This window comes from Schistocerca nitens, chromosome 2 (genome assembly GCF_023898315.1).
Source record: "Schistocerca nitens isolate TAMUIC-IGC-003100 chromosome 2, iqSchNite1.1, whole genome shotgun sequence".
Classification (NCBI taxonomy): Eukaryota; Metazoa; Arthropoda; class Insecta; order Orthoptera; family Acrididae; genus Schistocerca; species Schistocerca nitens.
Genome location: NC_064615.1, coordinates 736,672,833 through 736,690,020, shown reverse-complemented (window position 1 = coordinate 736,690,020; position 17,188 = coordinate 736,672,833). Strand labels below are relative to the sequence as shown.

At 40.2% G+C, this 17,188-nt stretch overlaps 1 protein-coding gene across 1 annotated transcript in view; it reads right to left on the bottom strand.

Moving 5' to 3' along the window:
• Positions 1-17,188, bottom strand: part of LOC126234598 (esterase FE4-like) — a 94,592-nt gene that overhangs the window by 17,713 nt on the left and 59,691 nt on the right. Inside the window, exon 9 of the mRNA XM_049943314.1 lies at positions 12,471-12,600. Coding sequence (XP_049799271.1) covers positions 12,471-12,600 — 130 coding nt within the window. The remainder of the gene's footprint in view (positions 1-12,470; positions 12,601-17,188) is intronic.

Sequence of the window (17,188 nt, the reverse complement as noted above, 5' to 3'; positions counted from 1 at the left end):
TAGGCTCCAAAGTCAACTGAGAAATAATAGTGACGACGAGCATAGCTTGCCAGCACCACTGTGTAATGAACGTTCAAAGTAGTAATTTGGTAACTGTGCATAGGGAAATGGAGCGGGCTGCAAACAATGGCGTGGACAGTGAAACAACTAGTGAAGAGGGAAGCATTATCGATCGATCGGTCGGCAACAGCTCGCCTCAGGAATCCGAAATGACAGGACACAATTTTGCAAATACTGTAGATTCAGGTTTTGCGTCCTCACCGTTTTCTCAAATGAGTCAAGACACATGTTCCGCTTGTCAAAATGTGAATGTTGCCGGTGCAAATTCACTGCCGAAAAGCACCGAGGAACATGTTTCAGACACCAGTGCATTGTTATTACAATTAATGCAACAAATGGGACAAAAGCTTGAAAAGTTAGACACAATGGAACAAAATCAGAGACAAACACAGCAACAGTTAGACACAATGGAACAAAATCAGAGACAAACACAGCAAAAGCTTCAAAAGTTAGACACAGTGGAACAAAATCTTAAAAAGTTAGACACAGTGGAACAAAATCTTAAAAAGTTAGACACAATGGAACAAAATCTTCAAAAGTTAGACACGACGCTTGAACAAACACGTGAAGATTTAACTACTGAGTTACATAACATCGAATCGAAATGTCAAAAAGTCTGTAATGACGTAAAAACACAAATTTGTGTGCATTTCCAACCTATTTTTTCGCGTCATGAAAATGCATTACAGAATCACGAAGCAGCCATAAAAGAACTGCAAACTATTGTTCATGAAAATCACGACACCTTGCAAGCTAAAATTGACTCAGTTGCATCTACCGATTCGGTTATGCAACTTGCAAAAACTCAAGAAAACTTAAAGGACACAGTAGATACGATTTCAACACAAATGGACACTCTGAAACTTGGTTCAGAAAAACACACTGAGGAAATAAGTACACTATCGGAGAAAGTAGCCGAACTTTCGGATCAGGTCACTAACTTATCTACAAAGGTAGATGATGATCTGAATGACACAAGACCTGTAGCCTTCACTGACACAGAAGAGTATGAACAAATTAGAAAATTCAAACAACATCAAAATCAAATCAATACACAGTACAAAAGCGAAATCCGGGAAGTACAAGATCAGTTGGCACAAGTAATACAAAAATTTCATATTTCAGAGGACACTCGCGCTCCAACACGGGAAGAGGGACTTAGAAATACGGAACACCCACAAGATAATAACACAGGACACTTCGGAAATTATGAAAGAAATTGGCAAGGTGCACAGAATTTTGAGATGGAACCGCCGACACGACGTAACAATGACCGATATGCTACTCGCCGACACGATGATTTTGACTATAAGCTGTTCATTACTACACGTAAATTCAAAACATTTAAGAATTCTGGCAACGACATTCATCCACAAGCGTGGCTCCATCAATTCTCTCATTGTTTTCCTCCCAACTGGTCATTGGAGCACAGATTAGAATTTATGTGTGGCTACTTGGAGAATGAACCAGCTGTAAGAATGCGATCGGTCATTCACGATTGCCACAATGAAGGAGATTTTTATCATGCCTTCCTCTCAGCATATTGGTCTCAAGCTACACAAGACCGAGTAAAACATAGCATCATGATGATGAAACACTTTGAACAATCTGAATTTTCCAGTCTTGTCAAATATTTCTAAGACATGTTGCATAAGAATCAGTATCTTTCAAACCCATACAGCCCCTCAGAACTCATCCGCATTTGCTTAATCAAATTGCCTGAACATTTACGACATATTATTTTGGCAGGACGCTGCAAAGACGACATTGAAGCTTTTCGGGGACTCCTACAAGAACTAGAAATTGACACAGACAGTCGCTGGATGCGAAAACAGGAAAACAATCACTACTGGTCACATCCGTCACAATTCCGCGATGAAAGATATAATAACTGGACACGACAAGGCTATTCTCACAACACAAATCGTGACAAAAACAGACACCACCCGTATGACAACCGTTGGCAGAGTAGTAATAATTACAGGGAAAGATCACCTCTCCGCAGTAATGACTATCACAGAGACAATCAGAGAAACAGACAATATGGGAATCAAAATAGATATTATCAAGGGAGACAGTATAACTTTAGACGCAACGGACCAGCGCGCAGTTACGATTCAGGGAGAAGTTCTCCACCACGTGACCGACAAGAAAGTAACTATGGAATCTACCAACATGACGACAGACGATATGATCGTAACGACAGACCTGAATTGCATCAGAAGTGGCGGGATTCAAACAGGGCAGGGCCTTCTCGTCAAGGTGAATTTGTAGAAGTTCGGTCTGCTAATCCCAATAACAGCGCGCGCCAACAAAGGAACAGACAATGACTCGCACCGCAGGCAGCCACCTGCGCCGGCTGGCTCAGAGAAAAATAACACAGACGCTAACCTTGAGAAAAGATTTAGCATTCCTTACCGACGTATAAAACATGACAATTGCTTTTCAGTTGAAAGTCTGCGCACTAGGAAGAGTAAAGGTTTACACTACATTTCACATGTAAAACCGTTTATTGAAAAATAATCTGCTTTTTAACTTTGTCTTTGCCATAAAATTTTTCACTTCACTTTTCTAGTATGCTTTGTCAGACTTAGAATCTGTTAACATGCAACAATGTTTGAAGTTAAATATCCAGTCAAGAACCAAGAGAACTAATTTCAACAGAAATTGCGAATGCATTGTTATAGTGAACAGACGTCACAGTGTTATTGTGTGTGTACATTCTTGCTTGTTAGTTGCACGATTACGTAATGACTATAAGGATTACATACTTAGACCATATACCGGTACTGCTAATGAGATTTTAATGCAACATTTTGGTTTACTTAAAAATACATTCTGGATTTAAAGTACTTTCAGTGAGATACCAGATGACATAGTGGTTAGTTTATGTGACAACTACACGGTTTTATCACGACGCTACTAATGAGTGACAATTTACAATGTTGTTTTTGCGGTGTATCTGTTTTATATCTGTACAGTTTTTCTGAATTCTTCTGGAAAGTAAAACAGGTTTTAGTAGTAACTTAGGTTTTAGTAGTAACTTTTGTGGTATAGCTACAATGAGACTGCCTTTTCCGTAGCACAACAATACTTTACAGCAAAGTACTTTCCTCATCACGGCAATAAGCGTAATAACTAAGATATCTATATGCAAAGCATTTCACTTTTGTGTATCATGAGGTAAGTACATTGACTTCAGCAGAACTTAGCTTTCGGAGGACGATAACTACAACACTTCCACAGAGATTATGTTGCGACAAGATGCACAGTTTAGCGCTACAGTACACGTATTTGAGTGATTAATTTTATACTTAAAACATTTATTTTTAAAGGTTTTTGAATGACAAAGAAAGTTTTCCGTGATACATTTTATTCCATTGCAATAATCTGTAACACCTGAGGGTATAATTACATTAATCCTCAGGGGGGTACACGCTTACTTTGTGTACCATGTGTTTGGCAAGCACAAGGAGCCCTAGCTAATATGGTATTTGCTTACACAACTTTACACATTGGTACCATATTTCTCTAACACACAAATTACACAGCTATCTGATCATGTAACTGAGAGATAAACATTTTTTTTTACTACATCAGTGATAGATGTTGGATAACTTCACACTTATGAAATTGTATTTTGTCTGTACTTTGTGAAATGTTCATATTTTTCCGGAACCATTGTGATACTATGAGAGCTTTGAATGATGTATTTGGTAAGGGAGCATGATTTTTAAAGTACTTTTGAGGTAGATGACACTATTGAAATGAGCAGAGAATTTTTTTTAAGTTTTGAAATTATTGCAGAAAGCTACGACGTTTTTGAGATTTGACTGAGGTGTTATGACATTATTACGACGACGATGTGTATTATGCTGTTGAGGTATGTTTATGATAAATAAGCTGATGCTATATGAGGAATTTGATTATGCTACGTATCTGTTATGATGAAATATCGTAGAAGTGTCGACAATATGTATATGTGTAAAAAGGTAAGGAATAATGAGTAGTGGTTAGGGACTCTGGTTTGTGAAAAAGGTTGTTGGAAACCAAGAATCGTACTTTAAGAGTTATGAAATGTATGTAAATGCGCGAATGTATTACAATGCCGACGAAAATTTTTTGGACACTTATATTTATAGGATTTTGTTTCTACACATTCGTAACGCAAATTCTCGACCTCTGAAATTTTTTTTATATGAGACTGTCACTGTAGCGCAAACTGCTGTCGTAAATATTTCGGTAAGGAAGCTAAGTGACTCAGGTGGCGCCCAGGTGTGCCAGCCACCTGGAGAAAAAGCCATTAGGTAAAAAAAAAAAAAGAGGCCATTATCCTCGCTGTTGACATTCCTTTGTAGAAAGCATCGCAAGTACGATACGCTCATTACTTGGAAAGATACTTACATCTGCACACCTGATTATGACAAGCGTATTTCTACGAGAATTGAGAGAATTTCTACTAACTTATGAAATGCCACATGACTATTGAATGATATTTTTATGCTTTGTACATAGTTGCTTATTTCATTTGATATCTGTTTTCCAGCTATGTTGCAGCATTGGTTTTATAAAATAAAATTAAATGCATTTGCTAATGTGAAAACTTTCTGTCAACAGATCTATAAAATAATAATTTTATGATCCACGTTCTTCGAAAAAGGAGCACTTGGAAAGGAAAGAACAATAAGAAGGGATTAATAACAGTAACTGCATACATAATTTTCTTTTCAACTACTTGGTAATTTTTTTTGGTAGAGTAAGTTATCGTGATGCATCACTCTAGTATTAAGATGTGACATAGGTATTAAACATGGCCATTTTTAATGTAATATTTTTTGTGCTTGAGCTTTGTCATGTTTAGATATAATTTATTACCTTTGCTTCTGCTGTTTGCCATGCATAGTGCTACTGAATGTCATTTTGTATTACTCTGTTAAGCCAGTTTTACTACGAATTTATTTTTCTTGTTTGCTGTGCATTGCCTTATATTAGTTGTAATTTATGCTGCTTGCTTTGCCTTTTGTATTTTTGTCATTGCTGTTTGTGTTAATTGTTCTGTGCTGCTGCATTGCCTCGTCCCTTAGTTAGCATCTGAGCAAAGTAGATTTAAGTTAGCTCAAGAGGGGGTAGACTATATAAGAAACAGATTTGGCAAAAATGAGTATTGTGCACTAAGAAATAATTATTTTGAAAGAAATATGAATAGAATACAGAAAGCAGGTATAGATAGGACTTTTTGGGAATAATGATGAATGAAGGGAGATCTCCAAGAAGTAAAGAAAGTTTTGTTTGCAAAATACTGCAGTAAAACAAACCCTGTCCTTTCCTTGTGTTATCCCACTATGTTTTTGTGTACCCTTGCGTATTTGTCTTTTTCCTGTCTTTATGTGTTTAGCTATTAAGATTTATGTTGTAGAATTTTCTGATAATATGTTATTTACTTTGTAAAGATGTTTAGACATTATTTATTCTGTTTTGTTTTAATGCTCATGTGTGAAATTAATGTTTCGAAACTATTCTCATTATTTTATGTATTTACTTATTTCATAATTCCTGTAACACTGATGTATATGTTTATTTCGATTCTTTTGTAAAGCCTGTACTACAAATGTTATCTGTATTGTTATGTTCTTTAATGATGTATTTTGTACCTTTGTAATTCTATTCTTATGTTATAAAATTGTAATTGACACCAGTTCATCATATTATTAACTTGTAAGTTACATTTCACTGCACACGTTTCTGTTGGTCATAGTATATGGACAATATGTGAGAAGTAGGGACTGATAGTGTTTGCACGTGTGTTAATGATTCAGCAAGGGACTAGATAACAGCATTGCTGGTTCTAAGGACAATTCCAAAAATTTCGTGAGTGGACAAGTGGTGGTTTATGGACTTGCTATATTATCCGCAAGACTCTTCAATGGTGATTGTGCACCTGCACAGTCGTAACAGATGGCTGCTGGCCGTGTCTACAACGACTGCAGTGGGTCTACACCTTTGCTGACTCACCAGTACCATTATCTCTACAAGGACTACAGTGGGTCTACATCTTTGATGATCCATCAATACCATTATTTCTACAAGGACTGCAGTGGGTCTGCACCTCTGGTGGCCCACCAGTACCGTAATCTCTACCAGGACTACAGTGGGTCTGCTCTGTGATGACATACCCACCAATACTCTTCAAAACTTCGACTGACTCTGTTGTGGGTTTGCTCTTTTGTGGCCCATTACCTGTCTGCATGTCAAGAGTCAGCACTGTCTTTTCGTTGGAAGGACAACACTACTTCTTCAAGACTGCATGGAAATCCACTACTTTCGTGTGCATTTTCTTCTACTGCTCATACTTTGAGAAAAAATGGTTCAAATGGCTCTGAGCACTATGGGACTCAACTGCTGAGGTCATTAGTCCCCTAGAACTTAGAACTAGTTAAACCTAACTAACCTAAAGACATCACAAACATCCATGCCCGAGGCAGGATTCGAACCTGCGACCGTAGCAGTCTTGCGGTTCCAGACTGCAGCGCCTTTAACCGCACGGCCACTTCGGCCGGCCTGAGAAAAACACTACTATTTTACCGTGATGAATGATCAGGACTATCTTTATGGACTATGAGAAAATTTTAGCTTTTGACCAACATTGTATCAATAAGTGTGTGCATTTGATTTCTTTGTTATTGTAATTACGATTATGAAAAATTTTAACAAATATGTATTGCCCAGTGCCCAAAACAATTTGTAAAACTTTTTGTGGGGAGCATGGGGGCTATGTAAGTAGGCTGTTTAGGTTTTTTTGTTGGTAACGCCACCTCTGTATGAAAATCACTGGCTGTGCTGTGTGCAGTCTGTGGCTGCTTTGCATTGTTGTAATACTCGCCATTGTAGTGTTAGGCAGCTGGCTGTGAACATCGTGTAGCGTTGCGCAGTTGGAGGTGAGCCGCCAGCAGTGGTGGATGTGGGGAGAGAGATGGTGGAGTTTTGAAATTTGTCTTGAACTGCTATATATATATTATGACTATTGAGGTAAATACATTGGTTGTTCTCTATTAAAATCTTTCATTTGCTAACTATGCCTATCAGTAGTTAGTGCCTTCAGTACTTTGAATCTTTTATTTAGCGGGCAGTAGTGGCGCCTGCTGTATTGCAGTAGTTCGAGTAACCAAGATTTTTTTGTGAGGTAAGCGATTTGTGAAAGGTATAGTTTAATGTTAGTCAGGGCCCATTCTTTTGTAGGGATTATTGAAAGTCAGATTGCGTTGCGCTAAAAAAAAAAAAAAAAATATTGTGTGTCAGTTTAAGCACAGTCGTGTACAATTCTTCTAAGGGGACGTTTCATAACGTCTCGTCGACAATGAGGTCATTAGAGACGGAGCGCAAGCTCGGGTTAGGTTGCCTGAAACGATTTAGGGAAATCACGGAAAACCTAAATCAGGATGGCTGGAGACGGGATTGAACCGTCGTCCTCCCGAATGCGAGTCCAGTGTGCTAACCACTGCTCCACCTCGCTCGGTGCTAAACGGTATCAGATAGATTATATAATGATAAGACAGAGATTTAGGAACCAGGTTTTAAATTCTAAGACATTTCCAGGGGCAGATGTGGATTCTGACCACAATCTATTGGTTATGAACTGTAGATTAAATCTGAAGAAACTGCAAAAAGGTGGGGAATTTAAGAAGATGGGACCTGAATAAACTGAAAGAACCAGAGGTTGTACGGAGTTTCAGGGAGAGCATAAGATAACAATTGACAGGAATGGGGGAAAAAATACAGCAGAAGAAGAATGGGTAGCTTTGAGGGATGAAGTTGTGAAGGCAGCAGAGGATCAAGTAGGTAAAAGACGAGGGCTATTAGAAATCCTTGCGTAACAGAAGAAATATTGAATTTAATTGATGAAAGGAGAAAATATAAAAATGCCGAAAATGAAGCAGGCAAAAAGGAATACAAACGTCTAAAAATGAGAACGACAGGAATGGCAAAATGGCTAAGCTGGGATGGCTAGAGCACAAATGTAAGGATGAAGAGGCTTATCTCACTAGGGGTAAGATAGATACTGCCTACAGGAAAATTAAAGAGACCTTTGGAGAAATGAGAACCACTTGTATGAATATCAAGAGCTCAGATGGAAACCCAGTTCTAAGCAAAGAAGGGAAAGCAGGAAGGTGGAAGGAGTATATAGAGGGTCTATAGAAGGGCGATGTACTTGAGGACAATATTATTGAAATGGAACAGAATGTAGATGAAGACGAAATGGGAGATATGATACTGCGTGAATAGTTTGACAGAGCACTGAAAGATCTGAGTCGAAGCAAGGCCCCGGGAGTAGACAACATTCAATTAGAACTACTGACGGCCTTGGGAGAGCCAGTCCTGACGAAACTCTACCATCTGGTGAGCAAGATGTATGAGACAGGTCGAATACCCTCAAACTTGAAGAAGAATATAGTAATTCCAATCCCAAAGAAAGCAGGTGTTGACAGATCTGAAAATTACCGAACTATCAGTTTAATAAGTCACAGCTGCAAAATGCTAATGCGAATTCTTTACAGACGAATGGAAAAACTGGTAGAAGTAGAAGCCAACCTCGGGAAAGATCAGTTTGGATTCCGTAGAAGTATTGAAACACGTGAGGCAATACTGACCCTACGACTTATCATAGAAGCTAGATTAAGGAAAGGCAAACCTACATATCTAGCATTTGTAGACTTAGAGAAAACTTTTGACAATGTTGACTGGAATACTCTCTTGCAAATTCTGAAGGTGGCAGGGGTAAAATACAGGGAGCGAAAGGCTATTTACAATTTGTACAGAAACCAGATGGCAGTTATAAGAGTCGATGGGCATGAAAGGGAAGCAGTGGTTGGGAAGGGAGTGAGACAGGGTTGTAGCTATCCCCGATGTTATTAAATCTGTATACTGAGCAAGCAGTGAACCAAACAAAAGAAAAATTCGGAGTAGGTATTAAAATCCATGGAGAAGAAATAAAAACTTTGAGGTTCGCCGATGACATTCTAATTCTGTCGACAGCAATGGACTTGGAAGAGCAGTTGAACGGAATGGATAGTGTCTTGAAAGGAGGATATAATATGAACATCAACAAAAGCAAAACGAGGATAATGGAATGTAGTCGAATTAAGTCGGGTGATGCTGAGGGAATTAGATTAGGAAATGAGATCAGGGAATGAGTAGTAAAGGAGTTTCGCTATTTGGGGAGCAAAATAACTGATGATGGTCGAAGTAGAGAGGATATAAAATGTAGACTGGCAATGGCAAGGAAATCGTCTCTAAAGAAGAGAAATTTGTTAACATCAGGTATAGATTTAAGTGTGAGGAAGTCGTCTCTGAAAGTATTTGTATGGAGCGTAGCATTGTATGGAAGTGAAACATGGACGATAAACAGTTTGGACAAGAAGGTAATAGAAGCTTTCGAAATGTGGTGCTACAGAAGAATGCTGAAGATTAGATGGGTAGATCACATAACTAATGAGGAGGTAATGAATAGAATTGGCGAGGAGAGGAGTTTGTGGCACAACTTGACTAGAAGTAGGACATGTACTGAGGCATCAAGGGATCGCCAATTTAGTATTGTAGGGCAGCGTGGAGGGTAAAAATCGTAGAGAGAGACCAAGAGATGAATAGACTAAGCCGATTCAGAAGGATGTGGGCTGCAGTACGTACTGGGAGATGAATAAGTTTGCACAGGATAGAGTAGCATGGAGAGCTGCATCAAAGCAGTCTCATGACTGAAGACCACAACAACAACATACTTTTTAAAAAGGACTTAGCAACTTTTGATATGCGTTGAATTTTATTTTGAAAATAGTTTTTACGTTTCCTGAAAAACATGCGTTTATGGAGTTATGCTATCTCTAAAATGACCGATTCAGCAGACCACACTGCTTTCCCTGCTGGATGACGCGCCTTTGGTGTGTGGACGCTAACGATGCTCTTACATGATGGTGCTCCAGATCTCTGCTTTCTTGGGCTTGGAGGTAACAGGCTAGTACAGACAGGACATGCCACGGAGTGATGTGTTCCTCTACGTCTACAACTACATCTGCATACACATTCGACAAGCCACCGTACGGTGCACGGTAGAGGGTACCAAGTACCACTACTTGTCACTTCTTTTCCCCTTCGATTTCTAAGTAGAGCGAGGCAAAAACGACTTTCCATAAGCCCCCAAACGAGCCCTAATTTCTCTTATCTTATCATTGTGACCCATACGCCAAATGTACGTTGGCGGCAGCAGAATCGTACTGCAATCTACTTCATACGCCGATTCTCTAAATTTTCTCTGTAGTGTTTCGCACAAGGAACGCAGTCTTTCCTTTAGGGATTCCAATTTGAGTTTAAAACTTATACCTGTAATGCTCGGGTGTTGACGAAACCTACCGGTAACAAATCTAGGAGATGACCTCTGAATTTATTAGAGGTCTTCCTTTGATCCCAAACACTCGAACAGTACTCAGGAATTGGTCACACTAATACTATGTACGTAGTTTCCTTTAGAGATAAATCAAACTTTCCGAAAATTATCTCAATAAAACCGAAGCCGAGCATTCGGCTTTCCCACTGCCATCTTTACGTGCTCGTTCCATTTAATATCGCTTTGCAACGTTATTCCTAGGTACTACGCATTTAATCTACGTTTCTGTGTCAAGCAGCACACAGGAAATGGTTTTACTTACGCAGCTGCGTTAGCTCACATGTTTCTACATTTAGAACGAGCTTCCATTCACCCCACCAACCATAAATTTTGTCTAAGCTACCTTGTATCCTCCTAAAGTCATTGAACGACACCTTACCTATAAGAGCGATCCCATCACATTTCCCTGAGACAATTCTGACGATACCCTTGTCTCTGATGAGCACTCGACATCGAGGGCAACGTACTGCGCTCTATTACTTGAAAAATCTTCTAGCTACACACATATCTGGGAGCCTGTTCAGTACGCTCGTACCTTCGGTAAAGGTCTACAGTGGGGCACTGTGTCAGACGCTTTCCGGAAGTATAGCAACATGGAATCTGCGTGTTGCCCTTCATCCATGATTCGCAGGATATCGTGCGAGAAAAGGGCAAGCTGAGTTTCTCACGTGCTGGTTTGTAGATGGAAGCTTTCCGTCTCAAGAAAATGCATTACAGTTGAAATTACAGTACGTTCAGGAATTCTGCAGCATACCGATGTTAAGGATATTGATATGTAATTCTGCGGGTCAGTTCTTGTACCACTTTTATCTACAGGAGTCAGTTGCTGTTTCTTTCCAGGCGCCTGCAACTTTGCTCCCAGTCGTTGAAACCTACACTGTCAACGATCTTTTACATACACCGATCCCTGGAACGCATTTCTAGCGACATGTCCATATGAACATTTTCTTTCCTTATTTTCACAGTGATCTTTTTCTGCATTTGCCTCGATTTGTCAAAATCACCATTTATTTAATATGTACCGGAAGCCTGTAATTGTGTGCAAAATTTGGAGAGATGAGACGTCAGTCACACGTTTCATTAAAACTGTTCAGCAAAGTCGTTGAACCTTTCGAGAAAATCAGTGCCTAAAATCACATTAAATAATCACACACTTGTTAATTTCGAGTAATACACAATGCATTGGCTGTAGACTTGTTTAGTCCACACCAAACGTCTTGATCAGCTCATATGATAGTTTCGCTCTCTCTCTCTCTCTCTCTAATCTGGGTCTTTCAATGAAACCACACAGGTTACTTCTTTTTAAATGCCACTTTAACAAGAAAAAATTGTTTATTATTTTCTTAAAATCTGTCATAATTAGAGATTGGAAAGAACGACGTGTATTTGCTTTCACAAGATCGCATTCAATACTAATTATTACTGATGACCTTTTTCAACAGTTAAGACTGTCATCTTGCGATCCTCAAAAAACTTGCTGTTATATGTCCTGTTGCGTTATGACTGTATCACACATGTCATTTTAAGTTTATAGTGGATAGTATGTAGCACATTTCACAGAGGTTTGTTAAAAATAAAAAAGTTTGTTACAAATAAAATAGTATCAAGTAAGTTTTTGAAGGTCAGAAGACGACCGGCTTAACTGTTCAAATCGGTCTTCAGGAATAAATGGTGTTAAATGCGATCTTGGTTATTAAAAGTATCCTCAAAGTTAATATTTTCTGTCCTCTTCTCCCCTTACGCCTTTACTTCCCATAGTTCAAATCTTTGTATGTAGAGGATCTAAGATTGAGTTTAAACAGAGCGTTATACGTTACTTCTTTCACATTTAATCGTATTCTGAACATTTCAGTAGTCCATTTGACATATTAAACTGTTGTTGGACAATTTTCGAGATTTTATGCTTCTTCTCTTAAACAGAAATGCATCATAAACAAACATTCGCGAAGTTTATTTACTGTAAGAAGTATTTTCATACCTTCAGGATATTGGTTGATAACTCCGTCGTTGTAAGTATATTCGTAGTAGTATACCGGCCCTGAAGAATATCTGGCCATACTTCTTACGACAGCGTCAACTCCCTCCACGAAAAACAGATGAGAATCAAACTGAAAATTATAATTAAAAATATGAAAATGTTAAAACTGGTTCCAGTCCAAATACGAGTTCCTTGACACAAGAATTAAATAAAATAATAAACACTTTATCCATAATGATATTACGTGTGCCGGCCGGAGTGGCCGAGCGGTTAAAGGCGCTACAGTCTGGAACCGCACGACCGCTACGGTCGCAGGTTCGAATCCTGCCTCGGGCATGGATGTGTGTGATGTCCTTAGGTTAGTTAGGTTTAAGTAGTTCTAAGTTCTAGGGGTCTTATGACCACAGCAGTTGAGTCCCATAGTGCTCAGAGCCATTTGAACCATTTTTGATATTACGTGTAATAATAAATAGAAAAACAAGTTCTACGAAAATAATCGTCCGTGAGTTGTAAATTTAACACTGTAATCTTCAACAGTATCTATACAAAATGAGTCGAATATCTAAACTGTGCAATACTGGAAAATGTTTCTACAGATTTTCTTTGATTGTGTAATACCTGAAAAGCATATTTTTTGTTATATCTTTACATATAACGTCATAGTATGTATAGCTAGGTATTCGGTGCTGTTTCCGTTTTATAGTAGGTATTCAGCTCACAGAAAATTCCGATTCAATTTTGAAACAAATTTAAAACGTTTATTGTTACGGGAACCATCTGATTTGGACAGGTGTAGCCTGTAGATTTGCTTTAATAGGTTTATTTTCAGTGCTGTTCAGCCGCATTACATATTGTGTGAACATGAATGACAGACAAATCATACCGTTTTCAACCAGACTGAAGAACTCATTTCCCATCGCTAGCTGTCGTGAATAACATCTGCGTACGCGACATGGAGAACCCCTAGAATTCGTGGTGCCGTCGGTGTACAGAACAGTTTAATGATGTTGATGCCGCAGCCGGCGGTTATTCAACAAGAAGTGAGTGTCTATAATGTAACTAAAACATGGCTTAGCTAACCTGTAAGATGGGCGTCAGAAAACCTCTGAAACAACAGTGAGACACCTTAGCATTATGTTTCATCGCTACTGCTATTAATTTCAGTCAACTTTTGATATTACAAGAGATAATAGAGAATACCTATAAGGGGCACATGTTCCATTAACACGAAATTTAATAATTACTTATCTGCAATATCACAATTTATACACCAAATGTCAGTTTTGGGAGTTGTCATTGCTCCTGTAAGTAAGAACACCAGGAATATCAAGCAGTATCGGAAATTTTACTCTTGTTTTAATTATGTCAGTTTACTGCACTTTTATGCGTATAACTGATGCCAAATTTCGATATTTTGAACTATTACCTGTGAGCTATTTCTCTAGATGTGCGTTATTGTGTATCCAGCATCTAGACCTTTAGCTAAATTTGGTTTGTATCTCTTCTCTATGGCTTGTATTGTATTGTATGTTAACCGGGGACCTAGAAAAGACGGAGAGGCTCCGTCTCCGTCGCAGCCGCAGTGGTCCACAACCCCACGACGACTACCGCAGTCCACTTCACCCCTCCGCCGCCCCACACCGAACCCAGGGTTATTGTACGGTTTGGCCCCCGGAGGACCCCCCAGGGAACGTCTCACACCAGACGAATGTAACCCCTAAGTTTGCGTGGTAGAGTAATGGTGATGTACGCGTACACGGAGAACTTGTTTGCGCAGCAATCGCCGAAATTGTGTGACTGAGGCGGAATAAGGGGAACCAGCCCGCATTCGCCGAGGCAGATGGAAAACCGCCAAAGACCATCCACAGACTGGCCGGTTCACCGGACCTCGACACAAGTCCGCCGGGCGGATTCGTGCCGGGAACCAGGCGCTCCTTCCCGCCCGGAAAGCCGTGCGTTAGGCCGCACAGCCAACCGGGTGGGCTCCTCTATGGCTTACATCTTGTCTACTTGGCCTTGAATATGTTTTCACTCAAATTGTGATTTTACCCATACAGTGAGGTGATACCTCATTCTGAGCATACGTAAGTTTAAAGCTATTTGCGCTTGCTTATAACATCAAATAATGTTAGGTTATCCGCCCATTTACTCTTGTAATTATAACCAGTTATCTCGCTGATTATAATTGGTACCTAGACTCCGAGTTATAGTATTACTCGCTTTATTATTCAAGAGTATGGTTTTTTATCATTGGCACTGTACATACTTTCCTACAACGCAAATACACTGCTGGCCACCGTAAATGAAACACCCTGAAGGAAGCATCCGAATCAAGTGAAATTTACACCATGGGTTTGCAGCGATGAGATATGCAACTGATTAGAATTTCAGCGCAGACGCACATCACGCGCGCCTGTGGCGCCACCTCATAGCGCCATTTAAGGCTTGGCGATTTCGACGAGTATACGTTCAGCACGTGTGTTTACCTTGTGGTTGTTTCACACGACGATCAGTTATGCCTCGTAGACAACAGCGAACATCGTTTGATCAAGTATCCGAGTTCGACAGAGGAAGGATAGTGGCTACCCGAGATTGTGGATTATCATACAGAGAAATCGCTAGTCGTGTTGGACGAAACCAAACAACTGTAATGCGGATATGTGACCGTTGGATGCAGGAGAGTACGACGGACCGACGTGGTCGATCGCATTCACCTCGGTGCACCACTGCACGTGCTGATAGGCAAATTGTGCGCATGGCAGTGACGGATCGCTCAGTGACATCCCGAACCATAGCACAGCACATTGCGTCTGTACCGCATCATCCAGTGTCTGCGCGTACCATTCGACGCCGTTTACAGCAGAGTGGTCTGTCCGCAAGACGTCCATTGCTTCGTCTACCATTGACGCAGAACCACAGACGTCTCCGTCGCCAATGGTGTGATGACAGACGGCTGTGGATGGCAGAATGGAATGACGTTGTCTTTACTGACGAGGCACGCTTCTGTCTGCAGCACCACGATGGTCGGATTCGAGTGTGGAGTCACCGTGGAGAGGGGATGCTGGACAGCTGCATTATGCACCGCCACACTGGTCTTGCACCGGGTATTATGGTATGGGGCGGTATTGGATATTACTCTCTCACGCCTCTAGTACGCATTGCCGGTACTTTAAATAGCCGGCGCTACATATCCGAGGTGCTGGAGCCAGTTGTCCTTTCTTACCTTCAGGGCTCGGCCACAGCCATATTTCAACAGGATAATGCGCGACCACACGTGGCACGCATTGTCCAAAGGTTCTTCGTCAATAACCAGATTGAATTGCTTCCCTGGCCGGCTCGCTCTCCGCATCTTTCGCCAATAGAAAACATGTGGTCCATGGTTGCTCAACGAGTGACCCAGATTACATCCCCAGCTGCCACACCAGATGATCTTTGGCAACGTGTGGAAGCTGCTTGGGCTGCTGTACCCCATGAACACATCCAACGTCTCTTTGACTCAATGCCGAGACGTGTGGCAGCGGTGATCTCCAACAATGGCGGCTACTCTGGCTACTGATTCTGGCAGGAACCACATGTCACAGACGTCTGTAAACGTAATCATTTGATACTTGGTCAACATGTTATCTACAAAATAAATCTTGTTGTGCTACCTCTTGTCTTTCTTGGTGTTGCATTTACGGTGGCCAGCAGTGTATTTATTGGTTTCACTTATGACAATTTTATTTTCTTCTTTTTAATATTTTACCGTTGGTTATTACTCAACGAAAAGCCTATATGGCTACTACAGATTGTGGAAATGAAGCACAGTTCCTTACAATTTAAATGACGTAAATCTAGTTGAATGTTCGTTACGCTGCCACTTTGTATATTACTACAGAGGCACGTATTTTTAAAATTTAGTTGTCTAGCGACACCATCTCACACTGCTTTCGCCTAGCAATAACGCAGCGTGTGTGGGTAGTTCTCTGACAGCCGTCATGCAGCTGCTTCCTTGTTACTGTAGCATTAGCAGTGACAGACATGGCTAGCGACAGATTTCATGTAACCATGACAACTTACTTTAGGTGAGATCACAGCTATAAACAACTAACAAAATGTACTTTGAACTTTATTTTGTCACGATCTACATACATATTTTTGGTTTGCACATGACAGTAAGGGCGATTCATCTGAACAAGTTATGACGATGTATAATGCCTGGTGGCTGCTGTACAAGGAATCAAGTAATAAAGGTTTTACCGGTATGTATCATACAAGATAAGTTCAAATACACACTGTATTACGCTATTGTTCATTTTTGTTACGCAATTTTTTTGTATTTTAGATGTGAAGATGGCTCGTCGATGTGTTATCAAGCAAAGGAATTTTAGCGATCTTGACCTAGAATTTAATATTCACATATTTTAACACAACAGGTCGCACATCTTCCTATATGTCGGTGTCAAATAACAACGTGAATTTTTAATAATTCATTTCACTTGGGAAAACTAGGGATTGGCAAGCAGGTAAATAAACTTTTCGGAGGAGAGAAGGCAAGGTTTGTTAGGTAGCATCCCATTGGCAGACTTCCTGTTTGGCCAACCGGTGTGTTTGTGTCAGCTTCTCTGCGGAGAACTTGGGCGAGTATCATTTGTGAGGCAATTCTGCTTCGAGTTCCGTTGAGACTTCTTGGTCTAACGTCTTCGAGCTGCTGCACGAGACTTAGACTTCGGCTTCTG